Source organism: Indicator indicator, chromosome 5 (genome assembly GCF_027791375.1).
Source record: "Indicator indicator isolate 239-I01 chromosome 5, UM_Iind_1.1, whole genome shotgun sequence".
Taxonomy (NCBI): Eukaryota; Metazoa; Chordata; class Aves; order Piciformes; family Indicatoridae; genus Indicator; species Indicator indicator.
The window spans coordinates 805,406-832,838 of record NC_072014.1 but is presented as its reverse complement, the minus strand read 5'-3'; the positions used below and the strand labels follow the sequence as shown (position 1 = coordinate 832,838).

Below are 27,433 nucleotides of genomic sequence, written 5' to 3'. Positions count from 1 at the left end.
TGGTAGAGAATCTTGCCTTAGGCACAGGGATGCATGCTCTGAAATGCCCTTTTCTGTGTTCACCATACCTGGAGAAAAGGCCTTGGGGGTGCTGGGGGATGAGAAGCTGGCCAGGAGCAGGCAGGGTGAGCTTGCAGCACAGAAGGCCAAGGGCAGCCTGGGCTGCATCCAAAGCAGAATGGCCATAGATGGAGAGAGGTGATTCTGCCCCTCTGCTCTGCTGAGACCTCACCTGCAGTGCTGTGTGCAGCTCTGGAGCCCTCAGCACAGGAAGGACATGGACCTGATGGAGAGGGTCCAGAGGAGGCCAGGAAATGCTCAGGGGTTTGGAGCAGCTCTGCTAGGAGGCCAGGCTGAGGGAACTGGGGGTGTTCAGCCTGGAGAAGAGAAGGCTGCAGGGAGACCTAAGAGCAACCTGCCAGGACCTGAAGAGGGCTGCAAGAAGGCTGCAGAGAGACTGTTTGCAAAGGGCTGCAGGGACAGGAGCAGGGACAATGGCTTCAAAGTAGAGCAGAGCAGACTGAGATTGGATGTGAAGAAGAAGTTGTGCAGCATGAGGGTGGTGGAACACTGGAAGAGGTTGCCCAGGGAGGTGGTTGAGGCTCCATGCCTGGAGATATTGAAGGTGAGGCTGGACAGGGCTGTGGGCAACCTGCTCTAGTTGGGGATGTCCCTGCTGAGTGCAGAGGGGTTGGACTGGATGAGCTTTGGAGGTCCCTTCCAGCCCAGACCATTCTATGATTCTCTGAAGGCAGGAGATGATCTGCCCATTTAGAGTCATCACAAGAGCAGTAAGTTTCTGTGCAAGTTTAATACTTTTCTCCAGGCCTGAGCATTGGAAATGTTGTCTTAGACTGAGTTGCCAGCACAAGAGTGAATCTGAAATTCCCACTGAGGATGGATGGGGTTGGAGTCAAAAGCTCAGAAACCAAGGGAAGATGCTTTGCAAAAGGAGCACACAGGACATGGGGCAGACAGAAACTTTATTTTCTTTTGCCTCATTCTCAACAGAGAAGCAGTGCAGCAGCCTGCTCTGACCTCCTCCTTCAGTACCAGGCCTGGTTATTGCTGTAACCGTGCTGGGTTTTTCCTTTTCTGGATTTTCAGAATTACTGAATAGCGCCTTTGAACAGCTTTCTTATCTGAGAGTTGTGCTGTACTCTCTAGCATCCCAGGGACAGGTTTGCAGATTTGGGAGTGTATTTGGTTATTTTTTTAATTGCAATGGTAGGTCAGCTGAGTGACCATACAGCTTTGCATGCAAACAGCTCGCTTCAGAAGTGTGAGGATAGCTCATGGCAATGTTATCTTCAAGGTTTATGAAATAATGTATAGGGAAACAGACCTAGAGGCAAAGATGGTAAATAAAACATGCAAGATGAAACAAATATGAGTGACAGAGATTGGAACAGAATTTGACAGTGATTTTACCTGCTATCCTTGGGGCAGTGTGGCTGGAAAGCTGCTGGCAGAAAGGGAGCTGGGGGTGCTGATGGCCAAGCAGTTGAAGAGGAGCCAGCAGTGTGCCCAGGTGGCCAAGAAAGCCAAAGGCATCCTGGCTGGGATTAGAAATGCTGTGTCCAGCAGGAGCAGGAGGGGATTGTCCCCTGGGACTCAGCTCTGGGGAGGCCACACCTGGAGTGTTGTGTCCAGTTTGGGGCACCTGAATCCAAGAGAGATGTGGAGGTGCTGGAGGGAGTGCAGAGGAGGGCAAGGAAGCTGGGAAGGGCCTGGAGAAGAAATGTGATGAAGAGCAAGTGAAGGAGCTGGGGATGGTTAGTGTGAAGCAGAGGAGGCTGAGGGGAGACCTCCTGGCTCTCTGCAGCTCCCTGAAAGGAGGTTGTGCAGAAGTTGTGCTGCTCTCTTCTCACAGCTCATTAGCCGGAGGAGAAGAGGGAACAGCCTCAAGCTATGTCTGGGTAGGTTCAGACTGGAAGAATTTTTCCCCATCCAGAGTGGTCAGGCCTTGGGATGTGCTGGGCAGGGAGGTGGTGGAGTCCCCAAGCCTGGCTGTGTTTGAAGGTGGTTTGGCTGTGGTGCTTGGGGCTGTGGTTTAGAGGTGAGCCTTGCAGAGTAGGGTTGTGGGTTGGACTTGGTGCTCCTGAGGGACTTTTCCAACCTGAATGGTTCTGTGAGTCTGTGAAATGTGAGCTTATGCTCGCTTGTCTTGCCCTGAACTTCCTGACCCTTCCCTTATGGCAGTGCAAAAGTCTGTCTGCAAGGCATCAAAAGGGAGAGGGATCTCTGCTTAAACCTGCTTCCTTCACCCTGCCTCTGAAGTTCAGATTAACCCTGAGCAACTCCCTTGCCCATGCTTTGAGTAGCTGCCCAAGTGCCTCTGCAGGTGCAGGCATGGGGCAGCCTGGGCTGACAGAAGGGAGGAACTAAAATTGCTTCCTTTGGGCTAAGCTTAAAATGGTTTGTGCTTAGTTTGGTGGAAATTCTTCCTTACAGAGGAGCCTGAGGACATCATTCTTCCAGTGTAATTAGTTTAATTACATAGTCCAATTTAAAGGCTTAAGAAATGTATATAATGAATTGGTGACCACAATTAATCCAGGACTGGGTTTAAGAAGAAAAGCCTGCAGACACATTTTGGAACAATAACCTGGGGTGTAGCTCTGCAAAGGAGTTGGATGGGGGTTTCTGTGTCAGACAGTAATACTCAGGGAATATGATTTGTTTATCCTAAGGTTACAGTATTTGACCATTCTTCTGGTACCTGCTGTGGTTTGGTATTGATTATGGATTCTCCTTCTTGCTGATTTCACAAGGAGTATGTGACAGAACAACACCTCCAGCCCTTTCCATTCTGCTCCTTGTTTCCCACCTCTGCTCTCTGTGTGCACTTTTTCTCCTTGGCTCCCCACTGTTTCTGGGTCTCTTGTGAGGACAGCTCACCTTTCTCCCCCAGAGAAGGGGGAGATACATCCCTCTTGTCTCTAGCTTGAGAGATAATTCTGGTAGTGGGATTTACTTTCTTTCACCTGGACTTTTTTGTTACAAAGTCCTGGTTTGTGAGGTTCTGTTGGTTGATTGTTCATTTGTCTTCTGTGAAAGGGATACAAACAAGCACCTCACCACTCCTGCTGGGATTTTCTCAGCTATCCTCTTTTTTCCTCTTCAAGTGGGGTTTTGTTGTTTGGGGGTTTTTGTTATGAACTAAAGGATTTGTTGCAGCCTGGTCAACCAGCTCTTGCTTAGGACTAGCTTTTTGCCACCCCAGGGTCCTGAGACAAATCCTGACCATTACAGCCACCACACTTGTGCAAACACATGATTTAATGGAACTCTGACTTGGGCCAGCTAGCAGTGTGGATCCCCTACTTTCCTCACAGGCTTCTGGGAGCACAAACATGCAAAAGCTGTCAGGCCCAGAGAAGCTCTTGGCAAGTAACCAGGGCTGTTTACTCTGTGCTATTGATAATGGGGAAACAACAACAAAAAAATACAAAGGGGTTGTCAGAAAAATGGATATTCACAAGATGACTTCATAGGCCTTTTTTCCTGTGCTATCCTGGGATGCATTCAGAGGAGTGTGTCCAGCAGAGCCAGGAAGGTTCTTCTCTCCCTCTACTCTGCCCTAGTGAGACCTCACCTGGGATATTGCATCCAGTTCTGGGTACAGGGATCTGCTGGAGAGAGTCCAAGGGAGGGCTGCAAGGATGCTGAAGGGACTGGAGCACTGCCTGGGGAGGAGAGGCTGAGAGCCCTGGGGGTGTTTGGTGTGGAGAGGAGAAGACTGAGAGGGGATCTGATCAATGTCTATCAATAGCTGAGGGCTGGGGGTCAGGAAGGAAGGGACAGGGACAGGCTCTGCTCACTTGTGCCCTGGGATAGGCCAAGGGGCAATGGATGGAAACTCCAGCACAGGAGGTTGCACCTCAACATGAGGAGGAACTTCTTGACTGTGAGGGTGACAGAGCACTGGAGCAGGCTGCCCAGAGAGGTTGTGGAGTCTCCTTCTCTGGAGCCTTTGCAGCTCTGTCTGGATGTGTTTCTGTGTGACCTGTGCTGGATTCTCTGCTCCTGCTCTGGCAGGGGGGTTGGACTGGGAGATCTCCAGAGGTCCTTTCCAACTCCTAACATCCTCTGATCCTGTGATCCTGGGGCAAAATCACTAACAGCTATATAAAATGTAAGCAATTTATCCCAGCATATATTTACAGAGTTCTCTGAGTTTCTTTTTGATGCTATTCCACTTGACTTCCTTCCACACAGAATCTGGATTTAAACAGGACTTTTCAATCTCCTCTCTAATTTTATATCTTCATCTTTTTTTCTGTGTAGGACAATGTTGAAATTATGTAGGCAGGTAATTCATGTTTTCAAAGAGGGAAATTACTTATTTTAGAGGGAACATGCTGGAAACTGAGAACTTTGTTGATTCTTCCCAGTAATGATAGCTAAAATAGATTGAACTTTGTGAGATTTTGAGCTACATTATGTTTTGGAAGCTTTGCCCTGAAAACATTAGGACTCTCAGGTGATTCTCTACTCATGCCTAGCATCTTCTGCAGGGTGATGTCTTTATTGCCTTTCTATCAGTGCTGAGGGAGCTGACACAAAATCCTGTATGAAACAGTTGCACTTGTAGGATGTTCATGTGCCAGTTTGCCATGTGGCATCTGCTTGAGGTGGGTTGAAAATTCTCCCCCAATGTTAACTTTGCCAGACCAGCTCAGTTTGGAAGCAAATTCCTCTTTAGTACTTGAGTACTCTTCGTTTCCTGGGGAACAGGAGATCACATATCCCCTCTGTGCAAAAGTTACATACAGTGTTAGCCAAGGTTTATCATAGAGTGGTCTGGGTTGGAAGGGACCACCAAAGCTCATCCAGTCCAAGCCCCTCTGCAGTCAGCAGGGACATCCCCAACTAGATCAGGTACCCAGAGCCCTGTCCAGCCTCACCTTCAATATCTTCAGGCATGGAGCCTCAATCACCTCCCTGGGCAACCTCTTCCAGTGTTCCACCACCCTCATGCTGCACAACTTCTTCCTCACATCCAATCTCAATCTGCTCTTCCCTAGTTTGAAGCCATTGCCCCTCCTCCTATCACTACAAGCCTTTCTAAACAGTTCTTCTCCATCCTTCCTGTAGGCCCACTTCAGATACTGGAAAGTCACTCTTAGGTCTCCCTGGAGCCTTCTCTTCTCCAGGAAGTAGCTATCCCAATAACTTTAGTGAAAGCACTTCTCTTCCAGAAGAAGTTTGGGGTTGGTTTTTTGTTGTTTTTAAGTTAACTGTAGCGAATTACTTGACAACTTTATGGGGAAGAAAGTATCAGTCATTCTCTTCAACAAATAAGTTCAGTTCATGGAAGGGTACTAGTGGAGGTTGCGTACTAAAATAATTAATTGTGTCGTTTCTGTTAGAATCACAGAATTGTCAGGGTTGGAAGGGACTTCAAGGATCATCCAGTTCCATCCCCCCTGCCATGGGCAGGGACACCTCACACTCCAGCAGGTTGCTCACAGCCACATCCAGCCTGGCTGCAAAAACCTCCAGGCATGAGGCTTCCACCACCTCCCTGGGCAACCTCTGCTAGTCTCTCACCACATCACCTCATGCTGAAGAACTTCTTCCTAACATCCAATCTGAATCTCCCCATTTCTAGTTTTGCTCCATTCCCCCCAGTCCTATCACTCCCTGACACCGTCAAAAGTCCCTCCCCCAGCTTTCTTGGAGCCCCCTTCCGATCCTGGAAGGCCACAAGAAGGTCTCCTCAGAGCCTTCTCCTCTCCAGACTGCACAACCCCAACTCTCTCAGGCTGTCTCCAGAGCAGAGCAGCTCCAGCCCTCTGCTCATCCTCATGGCCCTTCTCTGGACACCTTTCAGCACCTCCAGATCCTTCTTGGAACAGAGGCTCCAGAACTGGACCCAGAGCTCCAGGTGTGGTCTGAGCAGAGTGGAGCAGAGGGGGAGAATCCCCTCCCTGGCCCTGCTGGCCACACTTCTCTTGCTGCAGCCCAGGCTCTGCTTGACTCTCTGGGCTGCAAGTGCTCACTGCTGGCTCCTGTTGAGCTTCTCCTCCCCCAGCACCCCCAAGGCCTTTTCTTCAGGGCTGCTCTCCAGCCAGTCCCTGCCCAGCCTATATTGGTGCCTGGGATTGCCCTGACCCAGGTGCAGGAGATTGCACTTGGTCTTGTTGAACCTCATGAGCTTGGCTTGGGTCCAGCTCTGCAGCCTGTCCAGGTCCCTCTGGATGGATCCCTTCACTCCAGCTGTCAGCTGCACCACACAGCTTGGTGCTGAGGCTGCCTCAGTGCCACTCTCCATGTCACCCACAAAGATATTGAACAAGCCTGGTCCCAGTACTGACCCCTGAGGGACTCCACTTGTCCCTGGCCTCCACTTGGCCATGGACCATTGACAGCCACTCTTTGGGTGCAGCCATCAAGCCAGTTCTGTATCCACTGAGTGGTCCAAACATCAAACCCAGACTGCAGCAGCCTGGAGACCAGGATGTGGTGTGGGACAGTGTCACTGTTGCTTGAGCTTGCTGGATATTCAGATTATTAGTGGAGTGGTGCAGTTATGACATGCATTTGTTTACTAAGCAGGCTGAGTGAAGTTTGATGACACCAGTTTTGTATTTAATATAATAAAGTTAAACTATCCACAATATCAAATACCAGGAGGCATATTTCTTGTGTTACAAATACCCCTACTTGTAAACAGCAGTAAGAGTGACCTCACTGCTGACACAACTGTATTTATAAAATCACTCAAAAGAATTCTGAACTACTGAGCTGGATTTTTGGGCAGTGACTCGACATCTGGCTGGTCATTGCTGATTTTTAGATTCCAGTTGTTAGCAAACAATCTTCCTGGAAGCTTGTGGCAGGAAGTATGGTGCAAGAACCCAGATTCATACTGGTGGTGTTGGTGGAATTCTTGCTAAATCTGTGATCTGCATCACCTGATACAGTTTGATAGTTTCTCCAGCTCTGGGGTTTATAACACAGAAGAGAAAAACGAACTCAGCCTGGGCATAGCCAGTGACCGCAGATCATACTGATTTGGGCAAGTTCTGCGCTTAGAGAAATAAGCTGATGTGAAACTGGGGTGGGGGGCAGAATCAGGTATCTTCTGATAACAACTGAGATGTTTGCAGCAGGAAGCAGAACAGCTGTCAGAAATGTTCTTGTGCACATGTGGCTGTCTTTATTTCTGGACTAACCAGCATTTTGTCTTCACAGCAGCTATACTTCTGAATGGAAGTGGCTTGCAGACAGAGCTAGAATTGGCAGCCGTTGGACATGGCTTCAGGCCCAGATTTCAGAACTAGAATACAAAATCCAACAACTAACTGACCTTCACAGGCAGATACGTGCCACCAAGGTATTGTCTGTAAGCTCACCACTGGGCTTTTCAAATACTCTTCTGACAGTGTTTCCTGGGGGATTTGTTTGTGTGCTTGTTTGCTGTTTGTTTTGCCCCAGAGTTCTTGTACCTGCACAGGCCGTCAACCAGAAAGACATCAGGAGCTAAAAAATATTGTGCCCTTGAGGCAGCAGTACAGGTCTGGGAGCTCTTACACTCCTAGCTGTGTTAGTTAGTGACTTTGTTAGTGACTTTCAAAGGCCCAGCACAAGCTACTGCATTTATCACACCAGTTGCTCCCTCTGCAGAAGAGGCAAGTTTAGCTTGGGGTTGAGGTGGTTGGAAATTCGTGGGTTTTGTGTGGTGGGATTTCAGGGTGGGCTGCTTTTTGTTATTTACAGCCTGTGTTGATTCTGAGGATTAGCTGGTTAATGTTTGCACGGCACTTTGAACAGGTCAAGGATTAATTATTGCTAAAAATTCCAATCTGTGTAACTCATATACTGATTTTTGTAAGTCAAACTGGCTAGACAGTGGGAAAGTCACATTCCTAAAACATTAATAATCTAGCTATCAGTTTAATGGCTTCCCCAGGTCGTTCTCATATGCAAGAAGCCAAAACCTGTGATAATTCTGGTGGAGTGATAGTGGGAGGTTTTAGAGGAGGGCACCCTGACCCTCATGCAGGTTGTCTGATTTATGCTGGGGGCAGATAAGCACAGATGAAGAAGAGCCAGAAGATGCTTCAGACTTTTTTTAGCTGAAGGCAAGATGTAGAGGGGGTTTAAAGGGAAAAGGAAATCACCCCAGAGAGCATTTCTTTGTGATAGCCTTAAGAAAAAAATCTTCCCTCTTCTCCTTTTGCCCTCAGAGCCCTTCTTTCCATATCCAACCTCCCTCCTGCTCACAACTTTTCCCTGGTCAGGTTTTTCTCTACAAAATAATGGAAGAGCCTTTATCTGAGGGTCAGGCTTGCCTCTGCACCCACAGAAGGGAAAGGAGATGGTGAGAATGCCTGTATTTTGGTGATGTCCTAAACACCAGCTACCTTCACACTGTTACACCCAGCAGCCTTCAGCCTTTAGGGTGGCGTAGGGTCTGATGAGATAAATCAATGAGAACCGAGAGAGAGAACATTGTTTTAGTCATGCATTTTCTTCACATTAGGTGGTATGCTGGCTGGAAGCCTGGTCATCTTCCTGTTGGAGATCTGTAGTGACATTCCTTTTTGCAGACCTCATGCCCCTTTTGCCAGCTGTGGTGTGGAGTGCTTGGCACCCTGTCGCACAGTGAAGGTAGCAGTGTGCTCGCTTCAGCTGGGCTTGTTTGCTGGAAGCATCTGTAAGCATCCCAGGGCAGCAGCTACAGAAGGGCACGGGGGTGGGGCTGATAGAAGAGCTCTTTGTTTTCACTTAGTGGCTACAAAGCAGTTACACAATATGGTTAGAATCTACATGCTGTCTTTAAAGGTCCTCAGAGTGGGGTATGTGTGTTTGGAGTGGGGAAAAAAAAAAGAAGTGACTCATAGCCAGTGAACAATGATTTCATGCAAAACACCACTCCTCTAGCATCATATACGCAGGAGGAAGGAGATGGTTCGCTTGTGGGCAGTCTTCTGGCCTGCTGCATTGTGTCTTCTCCATCTCTGCACGCAGAAGCAGCAGCTCTAGATCCATGAGTGCTTTCACTTTTAAAAATGTATACCTGCAAAACAAACTAATTCCCTTTAAAGCTGAAGGGGGAGGAGGAGAGAGTTCATTGCCAAAACCTGCAGGCTGTCACCCATACTCTTCCTCTTTCTTCTGTGTCAGTTCCATCTCTCCTTTTTTAGGCAGTCTGTCCATTTTCACCTTTCTTTTCTGCTTTCCCCCTTCTAAGCTTGGTCAATAGGATTCTGCAGCTGAAAAAAGTAAAATTCCGGTGGAGGCAGGGAGGTGTTTCCTGCTTTCCACCACTACTTCTGCATGTCTTCCTATTTCTCTAGCCTTATAATTTGTAGTTTAGACTTTTGTGAGTAGTTTGGGGTATTTTTGCTCTCTTTGTGGTCATGACCTATGATCATTTCACTAAAAAGACCTAAAGATTGTATAGTGTGTCAAGCTGCTGAGATAGCTTGTCCTTCTCTTGTCACTCACAAAAATTAGGTCTATGCTTGAATTTCTTAGGTTCATAGAATGGTTTGGGTTGGAAGGGACCTTAAAGATCATCAAGTTCCAATCTCCTGCCATGGGCAATGACTCCTTCCCCTAGCCCAGGCTGCTCAAGGCTCTATCCAACCTAGCCTTGAATACCTCCAGAGAGGGGACATCCATGACTTCCCTGGACAACCTGTTCCAGTGTTTTACAACCCTCACTGTAAAGAATTTCTCCCTAATGTGCAACCTAAATCTACCCTCCTCAACCTCAAAGCCATTCTCCCTCATCCTATCACTGTAAGCCCTGGTAAAAAGTCCCTCCCCGGCTTTTTTTGCCATGAATTTTTAACTGCTGTTGGTCTACAGATGGCAGATACTGTCTGTATCTGTACAGTAGTGTCTGGATGTGTTTCCACCTGCTGTGAATGGAAAAGCACAGATGACTTCTACCTGGATTTGGAGTGCGGAAAATTTTTTTCCAGCATCTGTGTGTCCCTTTTGGGCACTAAAGCCAAGTTTTCAAGCACCTACATTGGTTTCTAGAGTATATCTTTGTTCTTAGCTTTGAATTTGTAACTCAAACAAGGGAATAAGTTAGAGACACAATGAGAACAGGACAATTCCACCTTTTCTTTTCCTCTAGCCTTTGAAGTCTCTTTGAGGCTTGCTTTCATGTTTTAGGGCAAGCTGCTGCTGAGGCTGGAGTGAGGAAACCTACAGGATCTTTAATTTTCCTTAAGCCATGTGGTGTGTCTTGCTTAAGGCACCAATATAGGGATTCCTTGTGTTCATGATGCCAGTTTTACCTGGCTTTAGTGGAACATTCTCTCACTAGAAAGAGAATTTGAGGCAGTGTAATTGTATGGTCCCATTCTTTCATTATCTAGTTGATATTGGAGTAGCAGCCAGTACTTAAAAGCAAGTATCTTTCTTTTTCTCTTTGGAAAGAGCCTGCAGAGGTTCCATAGCCTTTTTCTGAGTAGCACATTTATTTGCTCAAGATAGTGACAAATTTAGGGACTATTTGAGGAGGTGCTTTTGACTGCTATGAAGGTATTTTTGCTTTTTGTTTAATGTTTTCAGTTGTTAAACCGTCTGAGATGTTACCTAGGATTGCATCTGGCACTTTTATCTCTCTCATCTGTCATGTGGAAAACACAACAGGGATATTATTTTCCTAGTTCCATTTATGAAGCTCAGCTATTTTCCTACTCTATAAAGGTGTATTTATCTTATTGGTGACATTCTAGATGGTAGGACCACATCTGATAACCACATCTGTGCAGATTAGCTTGAAACACAATGGAATTGCTTAGAATATTCAGGATAGTTACCTCTGTAGCTATGCAACTCTAAAAATGCTCACCTGAAATCAATTATTGAATTGCAAAAGGCCTTAGTTTTGAATTGCACACAGAAAAAAATGACCACCTTGATGCTTTGCTTAGCACTTGGAGAGGAATAAGAAAAACAGCACTTTAAAGTGCAAGGTTTATGAGCTATAAAGACTAAAACCACCTTCAAATCAAAAATGGTTGTTTTTTACAGAAAAATATCTTCTTAAATCAGCAGACAAATAATTAGACAAAAAATATTTTCCTAAGTCAACAGGCAAATTATTAGACAAAAAAATCTCTTCCAAAATCCACAAGCAGATTATTAGACAAAAAAAACCTCTTCTAAAATCAACAAGCAGATTATTAGACAAAAAAGTCTCTTCTTAAATCAACAGGGAAATTATTAGACAAAAAAGTCTCTTCTTAAATCAACAGGGAAATTATTAGACAAAAAAGTCTCTTCTTAAATCAACAGGGAAATTATTAGACAAAAAAGTCTCTTCTTAAATCAACAGGGAAATTATTAGACAAAAAAGTCTCTTCTTAAATCAACAGGGAAATTATTAGAAAAAAATCTCTTTAAATCAACAGGGAAATTATTAGACAAAAAAATCTCTTCTTAAATCAACAGGCAAATTATTAGACAAAAAATCTCTTCTTAAATCAACAGGCAAATTATTAGACAAAAAATCTCTTCTTAAATCAACAGGCAAATTATTAGACAAAAAAATCTCTTCTTAAATCAACAGGCAAATTGACAAAAAAAAAACCTCTTCTTAAATCAACAGGCAAATTATTAGACAAAAAAATCTCTTAATGGGCAAATTATTAGACAAAAAAAACCTGTTCTTAAGTCAACAGGCAAATTATTAAACAATAAAAATATCTGTTCTCAAAGCAACAGGGAAATCATTAGACCATAAAAATATCTGTTCTTAAATCAACAGGGAAATTATTAGACAAAAAAAATCTCTTCTTCAATCAACAGACAAATTCTTCAGTATGAATTTCTGATTTGAATTTTGGCACAGACATTTAAGCAGTGCTGTAAGAGCAGAGTGATTGCCGTTAAACGGAGGAGCTTGTGGGATGCAGCTTTTCATTGATGAAAATCCCTACTATTTCTATATTTTAGCTACATATTTTTTTTTATTTTTTAATATTTAATATCCACTTTGAGTTCTTCAGAGGGTTGCTGAGAGGACATTTCATTATTGAAAATCCCTACTATTTCTATATTTTAGCTACATATATATTTTTTTTTTAAATATTTAAAATCCAGTTTGGGTTCTTCAGAGGGTTGCTGGGAGGACATTTCATTAATGAAAATCCATATTATTTCTATATTTTAGCTATATATATATATACACATACATATATATTTTTAGTATTTAAAATCCAGTTTGAGTTCTTCAGAGGGTTGCTGGGAGGACATTTCATTAATGAAAATGCCTAGTATTTCTCTATTTTAGCTACACACATATATATGTGTGTGTATATATACATATATTTTTTTTTAAGTATTTAAAATCCAGTTTGAGTTCTTCTGAGGGTTGCTGGGAGGACTCCAGGGGGATGTGCCAGGTTGGAGTGCCCCTTGGGAATGATTCAGTAGGGTTAATCCATTGTCAACCAACTGTGTTCAATTGCTGTTGTCTAGGGGATGGTGACCGTAGAAGAATTCCCATTTCCAAAAGACATTTTGAAGAAGCAAATGCAATTGACAGACCAAGAAGCTTTATTAAACGCCACAGGGGACTCACAAGCTGCCCTTGAGAGACAGGATGACTTTGAAATGTCACCCAGCAGCCCTACCCTGCTTTTACGAAACATAGAGAAACAGGTAAAGTAAAGCGGCGACTGAACGGAGCCAGGCGGTGTGCTTCAGAACCAGGACGGCTTCCATGGAGATGCCTTCCAAAAAGGAAGATATTTTGCAGTCCCCAGAGTGGATGCTGATGAGTTGAAGGGCTTGAATAACTGCATTGTACGCCAGGCTTACAAATTAACCTTTTTATTTCTGACCTGTCTGAATCACCCCTTGGTTTCCATCCAAGCGGCCACAGAACAGCTTCTAATAGCTACCCACAAACCTGCCTCTCCTTTAGAGTTAGGTTCAGGGTAGGCTTGCCACAGATTGTTTCAGGAAATACTTCTGTGAGATGAAAGAGTGCAGCTGGAAAATGGAGGTGTGTTACACTTGGAACAAAAAGGAGAGTTCCAAGAAGCATAGACAGGGCAAGGGAGGTGATTCTTCCTCTCTGCTCCGTTCTGCTGAGACCACACCTGGAGTAATGCATCCAGTTCTGGAGACTCTAGTACAGGAAGGATCTGGAGGTACTGGAGCATGTCCAGAAAAGGGCCATGAGGATGAGCAGAGGGCTGGAGCTCCTCTGCTATGAGGACAGACTCAGACAGTTGGGAGTTGTTCAGTCTTGAGAAGAGAAGGCTCCAAGGAGATCTTCTTGTGGCCTACCAGGATCTGAAGGGGTCTACAGGAAAGCTGGGGAGGGACCTCTTAGGGTGTCAGGGAGTGATAGGACTGGGGGGAATGGAAAAAAAAAGTAGAAGTAGGTAGATTCAGATTGGATGTTAGGAAGAAGTTGTTCCCCATGAGGGTGGTGAGACACTGGCACAGGTTGCTCAGGGAGGTGGTGGAAGCCTCCTGCCTGGAGGTTTTTGCAGCTAGGCTGGATGTGGCTGTGAGCAACCTGCTGTAGTGTGAGGTGTCCCTGCCCATGGCAGGGGGGATGGAACTGGCTGAGCCTTGAGGTCCCTTCCAACCCTGACAGTTCTGTGATTCTATGATTCTAAGAGAATGGAATTGTTGGTCTGTTGGAGTGCCACAGACTGCTGATTGCCAGGTGCTTAACAGGCATAGAGTAGAGGTAGCTGTGAGCAGAGTTTTGGTTCCTGGTGTTCAAAGCAGTCTTTTCCAAGGTTAATTCCAGGCTATATGATACAGACTCCAGCAGGGTTTTCTTTTGCTAGAAGGTATAAAGAATGTGAGGGTCCCAGAGCACTGGAACAGGCTGCCCAGAGAGGTTGTGGAGTCTCCTTCTCTGGAGCCTTTGCAGCCCTGTCTGGATGTGTTCCTGTGTGACCTGTGCTGGATTCTCAGGTCCTGCTCTGGCAGCGAGGTTGGACTCTATGATCTTGGGAGGTCCCTTCCAACCCCTAACATCCTCTGAGCCTGTGATCCACAGATATTCCCACAGAATTACTCAGTCCTATGTTAAAGCATTTCTTTGTTAAAAAGAAATAATTTTACTTATGGACACCCACCCAAAAAAAAAAAAAAAAGGAAAAAAATCCCAAACAACAGAAAGGTTGTGAGCCAGGCAATTTTTATTACTGCTCTTTGCAAGCCCTTTTCACAGCCATGCAATATTTGCAATCCATGCACATGTGCCCTCATGATCTGGAGGTCTGCCACTGTTTTGGTGTTTTGATGTTGAGTAAAAGCTTCACTCCTTACAGATTGAATTCTGGTGAGATTTTTAAAACAATCTGCTCAATATTTCACTGGCATCTCGTTTGTTTTGTCCAGACCTTTTGTAATTGAGTTTCTATTTCAGTGCTTTAATATCCAGCTCTGAATATTTTATTCTGCCATGGAATTTTTACCCAACTGCATCACTTAAACCTCAACAGAAAAGGCATGAGTTGTAAGAAAAACTAAAAACAGTTCCCTGCCTCCTTCTGCATACATGGTAGTGCCTCATAATGTAACAGATGGAGTGCACCCTCAGCAGGTTTCCAGATGGTACCAATCTGAATGGTACAGTTGATAAGACTGAAGGATGGTTGCCATCCAGAAAGACCTGGGCAGGCTGGAGAGGTAGCTGAGAAGAATCTCCTGAGGTTCAATCAGGCAAAGTGCAAGGTCCTGCACCTGGGTTGGGGCAAGCCTAAATATCAGTCCAGGCTGGGAGATGATGGAATGGAGAGCAGCCCTGCAGAAAAGGACTCAGGGCTACTGGTGGATGAGAAGTTGGACATGAGCCAACAATGTGCACTTGCAGCCCAGAAGGCAAATCATATCTTGGGCTGCATCAACAGCAGCATGGACAGCAGATGGAGAGAGGGGATTGTGACCCTCTGCTCTACTATGGGGAGACCTCTTCTGGAGTGCTGGGTCCACCTCTGAGGATCTCAACACAAGAGACACACGGATCTGCTGCAGAGGATCCAGAGGAGGCCCACCATGATGAGCAGAGGGCTGCAGAACCTCTGCTATGAATACAGGCTGGAAGAATTGGTGATGCTCAGCCTGGAGAAGAGAAGGCTCCTAGGAGACCTTAAAGCTACATTTCACTGTCTGAAGGGGACCTGCAGGAAGGCTGGGGAGGGGCTGTTTAGAAGGGCTTGGAAGTGACAGGACAAGGGACAATGGTTTGAAACTGGAGCAGGGCAGATTTAGGTTGGACATCAGGAGGAAGTTCTTTACTGTAAGAGTGGTGAAATACTGGAACAGGCTGCCCAGGGAGGTGATTGAGACCCCATCCCTGGAGACATTCAAGGTCAGCCTTGATGTGTCCCTGGGCAGCCTGATCTAGTTGGAGGTGTCCCTGCTGACTGCAGGGGGGTTGGACAGGATGACCTTTGAGGGTCCCTTACAAACCAATGCAATCTGTGAATCCATGAGGGTGCTGAAGCCTTGGAGCAGACAACCCAGAGAGGTTGTGGAGTCTCAGACTTTCAAACCCACCCTGCATGTGTTCCTGTGTGACCTGCCCTGGGTGATCCTGCTCTGGCAGGGGAGTTGGACTCAATGATCTCTGGAGGACCCTTCCAACCCCTACCATTCTGTGATTCTGTAAAGAAAGCTTACTCAGTAACCTTCACCAATCCTTGCTTTAAACCATCATAGCTCTGAATGAAAATCTTCCAAATGATGTAAAAGGGTTTTTTTTTAGCAAAAGGATGCCTTTTCAAATCCATTTATTTTATTTTCTGTTCAGGGTACAGCACACAGTTTCCTCTAAGAAAACTACATTTATTGTCAGAGTAGCCTTCAGAAGATTTGACATTTAAAACAGAAAAATCATTGTGAGATGTTATCTGGAGCCAGTCCACAATTCATTGCTTTATAAGGAATAATTCTTAGTCTGAACAAATGAGCTGCATTTGTTTGGGGCAGTCCTAAAGGACCAGGTTTTAGAATCATGGAATCATAGAATGGTCTAGGCTCCAAAGGTCATCTAGTCTGACCTCCCTGCAGTCAGCAGGGACATCCCCAACTAGAGCAGGTTGCCCACAGCCCTGTCCAGCCTCACCTTGAAGATCTCCAGGGATGGGGCCTCAACCACCTCCCTGAGCAACCTCTTCCAGTGTTCCACCACCCTCATGGTGCACAACTTCTTCCTCACATCCAATCTCAATCTGCTCTGCTCTATTTTGAAGCCATTGTCCCTGCTCCTGTCCCTGCAGGCCTTTGCAAACAGTCTCTCTGCAGCCTTCTTGCAGCCCCCTTCAGGTCCTGGCAGGTTGCTCTTAGGTCTCCCTGCAGCCTTCTCTTCTGCAGGCTGAACACCCTCAGCTCCCTCAGCCTGGCCTCCTAGCAGAGCTGCTCCAACCCCCTGAGCACTTTCCATGGCCCTCCTCTGGAGCCTCTCCATCAGGTCCATGTCCTTCCTGTGCTGAGGGCTCCAGAGCTGCACACAGCACTGCAGGTGAGGTCTCAGCAGAGCAGAGCAAAGTGGCAGAATCACCTCTCTGGCTCTGCTGGCAATGCTGCTTTGGATGCAGCCCAGGCTGCCCTTGGCCTTCTGTGCTGCAAGCTCACCCTGCCTGCTCCTGGCCAGCTTCTCATCCCCCAGCACCCCCAAGGCCTTTTCCTCAGGGCTGCTTTCTATCCCCTCCTCCCCTTGCCTGTATTGTACAGACCCCTGAAGGACACCACTGTCACTGCTCTCCATCTGGACTTCAAGCCATTGAGCACCACCCTCTGGATGCCACCACCTAGCCAATTCCTTACCAGCAAATCTTTATCCCTCCGCTTTGGCAAGCAGAATGTTGTGGGGGAGCATGTCAAAGGGAGGAGGAGACTTCTTGTTGCTATTTTTGAGGCTACTAGAAGCTTTTAGCTGTTCTGTCTCTAGCTACACTTCCTTTTGTAACAAAACACTTTTGTCAAACCAAGTGAGCAATGAAAGAGAAAGAAAAATACTTGGGAGTGAATCAAATGCACAATGAGTAGACAGCAGATTTTTTGGTTTTTTCCCTATTCAAATGCTTGTGGAACGGGCAGTCAGCGGCTCTGGGCTGCAGCTGTTGTAACAGCAGCTGTAAAATGCTCAGGTTTCTTTTGCCTTTTCCTAAGCCTTTGGTTAAAATGCTAAGATCACTGATGTGTTTTGTGTACTACTTGTTCAAATGTCTAAACAAAGTCCTTGACAGGTTGTGTTGGGTTTTTGTTGGGGTTCTTTTTCTTTTTTTTTTGGTTTGATATAGATGAACTTAATAATTGTGAAAGTAAAAAACATCCCACACTTGATTATGCACAAGAAGAAACTAAATATGATTGTCCCATGATGTGTGCGACTGGAATGCTAAGTAGGAAAACAAGAAAAACCCAGGACATTTGAGCTGTTCACTCAGATTCACAGAATGATTGAGGCTGGACAAGAGCTCTGAGCTCATCCAGCCCAGCCTAGGACCCAACCCCACCACACCGACCAGACCATGACACCAAGTGCCACTTCCAACCTTGCCTTAAACACCTCCAGGGATGGTGACTCCACCACCTCCCTGGGCAGTCCATCCCAGGGTCTGATTGCCCTTTCCTTCAGGAAGTGCTTCCTAACATCCAACATAACCCTCCCCTGGCACAGCTTCAGGCCATGCCCTCTCCTCTTGTCACAAGTTGCCTGGGAGCAGAGCCTGACCCCCACCTGCCTACAGCTTCCCTTCAGGTGGTTGTAGAGAGTGATAAGGTCCCCCCTGAGTCTCCTCTTCTCCAGGCTGAACACCCCCAGCTCCCTCAGCCTCTCCTCATCAGCCTTGCCCTCCAGTCCCTTCCCCAGTCTGGTTGCTCTCCTCTGGATCTGCTCCAGCACCTCAGGATCTCTCTTGCAGTGAGGTCCCAGAGCTGCACACAGTGCTGGAGTTGAGGCCTCCCCAGTGCCCAGCACAGGGCAGAATTCCATCCCTGCTCCTGCTGCCCACACTGCTCCTGATCCAGGCCAGAATGCCCTTGGCCTTCCATGCCCCTGGGCACACTGCTGGCTCCTGTCCAGCTGCTGTCCCCCAGCACTGCCAGGTCCCTCTCTGCCAGGCTGCTCTCCACACTCTCATCCCCAGTCTGTAGCCTGCATGGGGCTGCTGTGGCCAAAGTGTAGCACCTTGCACTTGGCCTGGTTAAACCTCATCCCATTGGCCTCAGCCCCATTGACCCAGCCTGGCCAGGTCCCTCTGAAGAGTTTTCCTACCTTCCAGCAGATCTGCACTGCCCCCCTGCTGAGTGGGGATAAAAGTCTGATCATCTTTTCTTAATTGTTATTGTCCCCAGAGTGCACAACTGAGTGAAATCATCAGCAACCTAATTGCTCCACTCAACCTGGCTCCAGCTTCCTCACCTCTTTCATCCAAGACCTGTCGGCACAGACAGCTGGTCAATGGCATCTCCTTCAGGTAGGTGACTGTGCTGCAGCATTTGCTTCAGGAGGAGTCAAGGCTTGCTTGTAAGGTTGAAGTGTGTTGGGTTGGTTTTGTTTTTAAAGCCACTGTTAAAGAATACAGGCTCTGTAAGTGCAACTCAGTCCTGGGAGGGTGAAGATATCTGAAGGCGTGAAGGGATGCAGTAAGTAACACAACTTCTGATTATTTCAGGCTTCATGTCTTCTGTCATCACAAGTGCAGCTTCACTTCACAGGATCAGAGGATTTAAGGGCTTGGAAGAGACCTCCCAAGACCATAGAGTCCAACCCCCCTGCCAGAGCAAGACCAGAGAATCCAGCACAGGTCACACAGGAACACATCCAGACAGGGCTGCAAAGGCTCCAGACAAGGAGACTCCACAACCTCTCTGGGCAGCCTGTTCCAGTGCTCTGGGACCCTCACAGTCAAGAAGTTCCTCCTCATGTGGAGGTGCAACCTCCTGTGCTGCAGTTTCTATTCATTGCCCCTTGGCCTATCCCAAAGCACAACTGAGCAGAGCCTGTCCCTGTCCCTTCCTTCCTGACCCCCAGCCCTCAGCTATTGATAGACATTGATCAGATCCCCTCTCAGTCTTCTCCTCTCCACACTAAACACCCCCAGGGCTCTCAGCCTCTCCTCCCCAGGCACTGCTCCAGTCCATCCATCATCCTCTTAGCCCTCCCTTGGACTCTCTCCAGCAGATCCCTGTCCTTCCTGAACTGGGGAGCCCAGACTTGGATGCAATATTCCAGGTGAGGTCTCAGCAGGGCAGAGTAGAGGGGGAGGAGAACCTCCCTGGCTCTGCTGGACACACTCCTCTGAATGCCCCCCAAGACCCCATTGGCCTTCTTGGCCACCAGGGCACATTGCTGTCCCATGGATAATTTCTGGACAAGCAATGAAGTAGACTTCATTAGATTAGTAGAACACATAAGCAGTGTCAGCTGTGCCTCAGCAGGGGCCAGTGTCAGCTGTTGGTGGCAGCTTCATTAATTTTAAGCACATCAGTCTTCCACACAAGGCCAATTTATCTTTGCCAGATACTTTTTCAGCAATTGGGAGATCATATTTTTCCATGTTTTGGTCTTTTATTCTGGATGGATATACTTCCAAGATGACTGTAGCAGCTTGAAATGAATAGGGTAGGAGGTGTTTCTCAGTATTACTCCATAGTTCTTAGTAATTCCATCTGTTATTGAAAGATTTTAGCATACAGCACAGGCTGTAATCAGTATTCGTCTCGAAGCAGCATTATGGTGATTGACTGCAGTCCTGCCTTACAACAGTGTGCAGGGAGGTTTCTCCTGAGGTCCTGGCAATGTGATTTGTGAGGCTGGAGGGACTGGTGTTATTCATAGCTCTTAATGAATAGCAGGTGGATGAAGAAACTGTTCCTGACTGGAGCTGGGGAGGTTGATCTAAGAATCAGCCAGGTTGGAAGAGACCTCCAAGATCAAGTCCAACCAAACTAATCATCTAACCCATGGCACTAAGTGCCTCATCCAGGCTGATTTGCAGGGACATCTACCCCACCCCCTCCCCTTCCCAATGGCCAATGTCTCTGTCGGGGAAGAATTTTTTTTCTAAGATCAAGCCTAAACTTCCCCCTGCACAGCTTCAGACTGTGTCCTCTTGTTCCATTGCTGTTGCCTGGGCAAAGAGACCACCCCCCTATGTGGCTGCAACCTCCTCTCAGGGAGTTGTAGAGAGCAAGAAGGTCTCTCCTGAGCCTCCTCTTCTCCAGGCTAAACACCCCCAGCTCCCTCAGCCTCTCCTCATAGGGCTTATGGCCAGACCCCTCCCCAGCCTTGCTGCCCTTCTCTGGACACCTTCCAGCATCTCAACATCTTTCTTGAATTGAGGAGCCCAGAACTGGACACAGCACTCAAGGTGTGGCCTAACCAGTGCTGGCACAGGGCAGGATGACTTCCCTGCTCCTGCTGGCCACACTGTTGCTGGTGGCAGTGTCTGCAGCAGGATGTCACTTCTTGGCTCCCTGAGCTGGCCACACCATCTGTTCCAGCAGCTTTGCCACAGAGGCTGTGGCCTCCCACCAGGAGATTAGAGTGGGCAGCTTGGATGGGCAGCTCCCCTGACTGCTGGCTGCTCTACAGCCCTTGTGTCACCCTGCCCTGAATGCAAGGATGAAAGGGTTCTGTCATGTAGCATTCCTGCTTCTGACCCAGCAGTTGTTTACAGATCACGGAGACCAAAATCAGAAGATCCCTCTGAGTGGTGGAATAAACCCAGCCCTGAAACAGGAGTTGTTTGTAGAGCTGGGCATGTGAAGGGAAAGAGTGATCATACAGTCATTAAGGTTGGAAAAGACCTCTAAAGTCATCCAGTCCAACCTTCTACCCAACCTTCTACCCACTAGACCACGTCCCAGAGTGCCTCATCTACTCATTTCTTGAACACCTCCAGGGATGGGGACTCCACCACCTCCATTGGCAGCCTGTTCCAATGCCTGACCACTCTTGCACTCTTGAAATTTTTCCTGGTATCCAACCTAAATCTCCCCTGGAGCAGCTTGAGGCCATTTCCTCTGCTCTGTCATTAGTTACATGGGAGAAGAGACCAATACCAGCTTCACTGCAACCTGTTTTCAGGGAGTTGTAGAGAGCAAGGAGGTCTCCTCTCAGCGTGCTCTTCCCCAGACTAAACAACCCCAGTTCCCTCAGCTCCTCCTCACCAGCTGTGTCCTCCAGACCCTTCCCCAGCTTTGTTGCCATTCTCTGGACATCCTCCAGCTTCTCAATGTCTCTCTTACACTGCAGTGCCCAAAACTGGACACAGAACTGAAGGTTGAGGGCCACCAGTGATTTAGGTGTTTGGAAGGCTGTATCTTCAATCTGTCACTTTTTCATGCATCAGTGGAGAAAGTGGCAGGACAAGGGGCAATGGGTTCAAACCAGAGAAGGGCTGATTTAGATTGGATGTGAGGAAGAAGTTCTTTACTATGAGGGTGGTGGAACACTGGAAGAGGTTGCCCAGGGAGGTGGTGGAGGCCCCGTCCCTGGAGATATTGAAGGTGAGGCTGGACAGGGCTGTGGGCAACCTGATCTAGTTGGGGATGTCCCTGCTGACTGCAGAGGGGTTTGGACTGGATGAGCTTTGGAGGTCCCTTCCAACCCATACCATTCTGTGATTCTAAGGACTCCTGCCTTTAGGAGTCCGTGAAGGGAGAGACTCCAATAACAGCAGTTTGCAACCACTTCTGGTTTGTCAGGCACTGTCTAAAATCAGTCTTCTTTCCATTGTATCAGCAACATACTTGGTTCCTCACAAACCCCTCTCACTAAGGCTGGTTGTTTTCTACTCATGACCTCTAAAAGCCCAGATAAGAATGGAAAAAGTTGGAAGATTTTCTCCTGGCTGTAGCTCTGAGCTGCAGTTGATGAGTTGGCTATTGGAAGGATACCTGAGAGATTTGAGAGCTTTCTAGATGTTCTCTTAAAAATCAGTTAAATATTTCATTTTATTTTTTCACTTAGAACTGAAGTATAGAATCATAGAATGGTCTGGGTTGGAAGGGACCTCATCTAGTCCATCCCCCTCTGCACTCACAGGGACATCCCCAACTAGACCAGGTTGCCCACAGCCCTCTCCAGCCTCACCTTCAATATTGTAGAATCACACAGTTGTCAGGGTTGAAGGGACCTCAAGGCTCAGCCAGTTCTAACCCCCCTGCCATGGGCAGGGACACCTCACACTACAGCAGGTTGCTCACAGCCACATCCAGCCTGGCTGCAAAAACCTCCAGGGATGAGGTCCCCACCACCTCCCTGGGCAACCTCTGCCAGTGTCTCACCACCCTCATGGGGAACAACTTCTTCCTAACATCCAATCTCAATCTCCCCACTTCTACTTTTGCTCCTTTCCCCCCAGTCCTATCACTCCCTGACACCCTCAAAAGTTCCTCCACAGTTTTCTTGTAGCCCCCTTCAGATCCTGGAAGGCCACAAGAAGGTCTCCTCAGAGCCTTCTCTTCTCCAGACTGCACCACCTCAACTCTCTCAGCCTTTCTTCTTGTGAGGTGTTTTGAAATCCCTAAATAAATACTGTTCATTAATGGTGGCATTCATCATGGCAGGGAGTGGTTATCAGGGAGAATCCTGCAGGAAAACTGAATGTCACTTCTTTCTTGGCGGCTTGAGTGTGTTTTGGTTTTGGTGGTGTTTTGTTGTAGTAGTAGTTTTGTGTGCCATTAATTGAGACAGATGCATACTATGAGTTAACTTCATTTCCTGGCTGGCTTCTCCTTTGCTGTTTCTAGAGCTTGTTCTGACTGCATTAAGTGCTTGAGAAAGTAGAAATCAAAACTGACTCTAAAGTAAGGTGATTTTTTGGGGCTTAGAGCAAGGGGAGGGAAAAAAAATAGGTTTGCTTAGTAAATTCTTGAAATTAGTAGTTGCTCTTTAAAGTAGACCTAAGTGTGAGGTTAGGTCTTTGAGGTTGGTAATCATGGGGTTGCAGTATGGTTGGTTACTTGGGCTGCTCCCAGTGTAAGTGGTGGGGCATAGACAGTTCCTGGTCCATCAAACGTGGGTAACCTTTGCTTGGTGTCATTTCATTAGTGGCTTCCTTTTTCTATGTAGTTTTTCTTTACTCTCTTGAATCTAGGTGCCAAGATTGGCCCAGATGAATGATATGAAGGTAAATGTTCATAGAAGCAGTTCCCTAAGCCAACCACTGTCTTATGAGGGGAGAGGAACTGCACCAGCAGTGCTGGTCTGCTGCCTGCTGTGCATTTGAGTGAGGTCTCTGCTCTTCTGCCAGGCTGCAGAGCAAGAGAAGCCACCCTCTGAGCTTTGAAAGGAGTCTTCCACCACATCTGGCAGTGGTTCATTCACTCTTCTGTAGATCTCAGATGCAGAGAACCTTGCCTGGGAAGCCTGTTTGCACAGGTGGCAGGCAAACCATGCTGCCATGTACTGGAGCTCCAGGCCACAGACCTGGGATCTCTGATTCATCTGAAAATGGAGCTGTGCACTACTGCAAGGCACAGGAGGATAAACAGAGCTCTTAGCAGAAGTGAAGAGAGATTGTCAAAGACTTGGGCAGACCATCAGAAGAAATGCAGCTGTCACAGAAGTTGAGGAGGTTTTCCTCTCCTTCTAATCTGCCCTGGTGAGGCCACACCTGGAATACTGCATCCAGTTCTGGGCTCCCCAGTTCAGGAGGGACAGGGATCTGCTGGAGAGAGTCCAAAGGAGGGCTGCAAGGATGCTGAAGGGACTGGAGCAGTGCCTGGGGAGGAGAGGCTGAGAGCCCTGGGGGTGTTTAGTGTGGAGAGGAGAAGACTGAGAGGGATCTGATCAATGTCTATCAATAGCTGAGGGCTGGGGGTCAGGAAGGAAGGGACAGGGACAGCCTCTGCTCAGTTGTGCCCTGGGATAGGCCAAGGGGCAATGGATGGAAACTGCAGCACAGGAGGTTCCACCTCAACATGAGGAGGAACTTCTTGATGGTGAGGATGACAGAGCACTGGAAGAGGCTGCCCAGAGAGGTTGTGGAGTCTCCTTGTCTGGAGCCTTTGCAGCCCTGTCTGGATGTGTTCCTGTGTGACCTGTGCTGGATTCCCTGGTCCTGCTCTGGCAGGGGGGTTGGACTGGGAGATCTCCAAGGGTCCCTTCCAACCCCTAACATCCTCTGATCATCTATCTTTCTCAAGCCTTAAAAACTGGGTCTTAGAGAACCACAGAATGGTCTGGGCTGGAAGGGACCTCCAAAGCTCATCCAGTCCAAGCCCCTCTGCACTCAGCAGGGACATCCCCAACTAGATGAGATTGCCCAGACCTCTGTCCAGTCTCACCTTGAATATCTTCAGGGATGGGGCCTCCACCACCTCCCAGGGCAACCTGTTCCAGTGTTCCACCACCCTCATGCTGCACAACTTGTTCCTCACATCCAATCTCAATCTGCTCTTCTCTACTTTGAAGCCATTGCCCCTATTAAGAATGTCACATTTCAGTATTTGGGGCTTTTTCTTGGCACTTACTAATATGCTTGTTTAAATCCTATGTGCTGTCTCTTTTTTTTTAATTAGCACATTGAGCCTCTGCTGTTTATTGAGATCATTGTGATGTGTCAGAGGGACAGCTCAGATGAAGCCTTTTTACCACAGCAGCACAGCATGGAATGTTTAATCACACTTGCCTTAGGAAGTGCTTCTGTTTAATGAAAATGTCCTGTTAGAAGAATCCTTGTCAAAAGCTGTGCCTAGATGGCCTTGTCATCAATTCTTTTTCATGTTTTACTGGGTGTTAGAACTTTCTTCATAAGATTGTGACTTGCCAGATAAATCTCATCAGAAAAAATAATCATTTGAGATGTGGAGGTGCTGGAGGGAGTGCAGAGGAGGGCAAGGAAGCTGGGAAGGGCCTGGAGAGGAAATGTGATGAAGAGCAAGTGAAGGAGCTGGGGATGGGTAGTGTGAAGCAGAGGAGGCTGAGGGGAGACCTCCTGGCTCTCTGCAGCTCCCTGAAAGGAGGTTGTGCAGAGGTTGTGCTGCTCTCTTCTCACAGCTCATTAGCCAGAGAAGAAGAGGGAAGAGCCTCAAGCTGCAGCAGGGCAGGGTCAGACTGGACAGGAGGAAGAATTTTTCCCATCCAGAGTGGTCAGGGATTGGAATGTGCTGGGCAGGGAGGTGGTGGAGTCCCCAAGCCTGGCTGTGTTTGAAGGTGGTTTGGCTGTGGTGCTTGGGGCTGTGATTTAGGGGTGAGCCTTGCAGAGTAGGGTTGTGGGTTGGACTTGGTGATCCTGAGGGGCTTTGCCAACCTGAATGGTTCTGTGAGTCTGTGTTTTGAATTCTCTCCTTGCAGTGTTCCCTGCTGTGCAGACAGGCTGTAGATTAGTGAGAGTCTTCCAAGGCTCTTACATGTGTAGAGTCTGCTGGTGCCTTTGGCCCTGTGTTGTCATGTATCTGTTGGGATTTGCACACTGTGTGCTGAGGATTTGAGGACATGAGGTGCACGTAGGTAGGATTGTGGAGGGTTGGTGCTGTAACACCAAGGGGGATTTATACTGAATGTTAGGAACAAGTTCTGCACAAGGAGGGTGGTGGAACACTAGAACAAGTTGCTCAGGGAGGTGGTTGAGGCCCCATGCCTGGAGATACTGAAGGTGAGGCTGGACAGGGCTCTGGGTACCTGATCTAGTTGGGGATGTCCCTGCTGACTGCTGACTGATGTTGGACTGGATGAGCTTTGGAGGTCCCTTCCAACCCAGACCATTCTATGCATTGCAAAGGGTAGACTTGGGGAAAGCAGGTAGTGAGCCTTAGTGTTCAAACACAGCTTTCTATGCCTCCATGGAGCCCTTGTCACTCTCTGACTGGGGTGAGCCTATATTCTTCCAAATGTCTCTCCAGCTTCTAGGTCAGATAATCAGGCTTCACCTTCCCTCCTCCTCCAGAGTTTCCTGCAGGTTGGGCTTGGGCTGTCTTGGAGGCTCTGTTGGCACATGCCTCACAGCAAAGGTTGATGGCCTTGTGTTGGTTAACCTAGGTGTGCAGCCTCCCTGGGACTGATGCAGATGCATCCCAGTGAGTTCCAGGCTCTGTGCTGAAGCCAGTACTGCTCTCTACAGTTTTACTCAAGTTTCAGTTCCTAAGCAAAACCAGAAAATCTCCAAAGTATTAGGGCAGGACTCTAGGTCTCCTTCATGTTAGCCTGACTGCAGCCTTGACTAGAATGTAAGTTTGTGGAGAGAGATTATTGTGACTTAAAACTCATAGGTGCTAGAAACGTCAGAGTTCTTGCATTTGGAGAAACCAAACCTGCTTTTGCTGTGCTTCTTGCTGAGCAGATGGTGACCTGACATAGAATTCATTAACCAGCAAACCAAGCAGATGGATGGCTTCCTGAAGCAGTGTGCTTGAAACAGTTCAGTGTTTATAACATGCCCTTAAAAGCAGTTGTGCAGAGCTAAGCAGGGTAGCAAACCTTGGCCTTTGCATGCAGAGAGTGTTTAACATCTTCTGTTTCCCCTTCCCATTAACCATGCCACTGCAGAGCTCCAGACAGCACAGAGGTGTCCTCTTCCAGCAGCTGGCTGCTTGATCATCAGCACATCAAGAAAAGAAGAAGGGACAGGACAAGGCTAAGATCCCTCTCAGTGACTAATGTGAGCACATCTGCCCGAACCAGGCCACTTCATAGCTTCCAGAAGAGGAAACTCTACAGAATGCACAGTGCCTGTTACTGGAAGCAGCAGGTAGGCCTCCACCTCTCCTTTCAGGAGACAAGCCCAAAGGTTCCAGCTGCTAGGGCCTGCATGTGTCTTGTCTGGAATGTCAGCAGAGGGGTGCCTGCTGTGCTGGTGATTTGTTCCGTTCAGGGAGCATGCAGTGGCTGTGACAGGAGTGCTGGATGTGGCAGCAGGAGCTGGGAGGTAACGAGCTGAACAGAAGCATTAAAGACTGCTCAGGATCCTGCTTAGCAAATCACGTTGTTGTGTGGCTGTCTTGAAAGCACTTCTGTAGTCTAAGCCAGAACTGGAGAGCTTCCTTGGGAGGCTTGAGGAAACCTGCTGCGGTGTAAATCAGCTGCCTGCTTGCTTTCAGAATAGTTGTTTTAGCTGGAAAAAAGTTGCCACAGCTGGTGGCACATTGTTTTGTAGGAAATTAAATTGCAGTATCTTGAGCTTGTTTCCTTTTTTGCTGTTCCTGATGAGTTCTATTGCTTTGTCATGACACTTCAGGAATGCTTTACAGTTAGAATCATAGGATTGTCAGGGTGGGAAGGGACCTCAAGGCTCAGCCAGTTCCAAGCCCCCTGCCATGGGCAGGGACCCCTCACACTACAGCAGGTTGCTCACAGCCACATCCAGCCTGGCTGCAAAAACCTCCAGGGATGAGGCTTCCACCACCTCCCTGGGCAACCTCTGCCAGTCTCTCACCACCCTCATGGAGAACAACTTCTTCCTAACATCCAATCTCAATCTCCCCACTTCTAGTTTTGCTCCATCCCCCCCAATCCTATCATTCCCTG

At 47.6% G+C, this 27,433-nt stretch overlaps 1 protein-coding gene across 1 annotated transcript in view; it reads left to right on the top strand.

Annotated features, from left to right (window-relative positions):
- KANSL1L (KAT8 regulatory NSL complex subunit 1 like) overlaps window positions 1-27,433 on the top strand; it is a 98,966-nt gene that overhangs the window by 23,451 nt on the left and 48,082 nt on the right. The window contains exons 2-5 of the mRNA XM_054380879.1: window positions 7,204-7,345; window positions 12,460-12,642; window positions 18,313-18,434; window positions 26,456-26,657. Of these exons, the coding sequence (XP_054236854.1) occupies window positions 7,204-7,345; window positions 12,460-12,642; window positions 18,313-18,434; window positions 26,456-26,657 (649 nt within the window). The remainder of the gene's footprint in view (window positions 1-7,203; window positions 7,346-12,459; window positions 12,643-18,312; window positions 18,435-26,455; window positions 26,658-27,433) is intronic.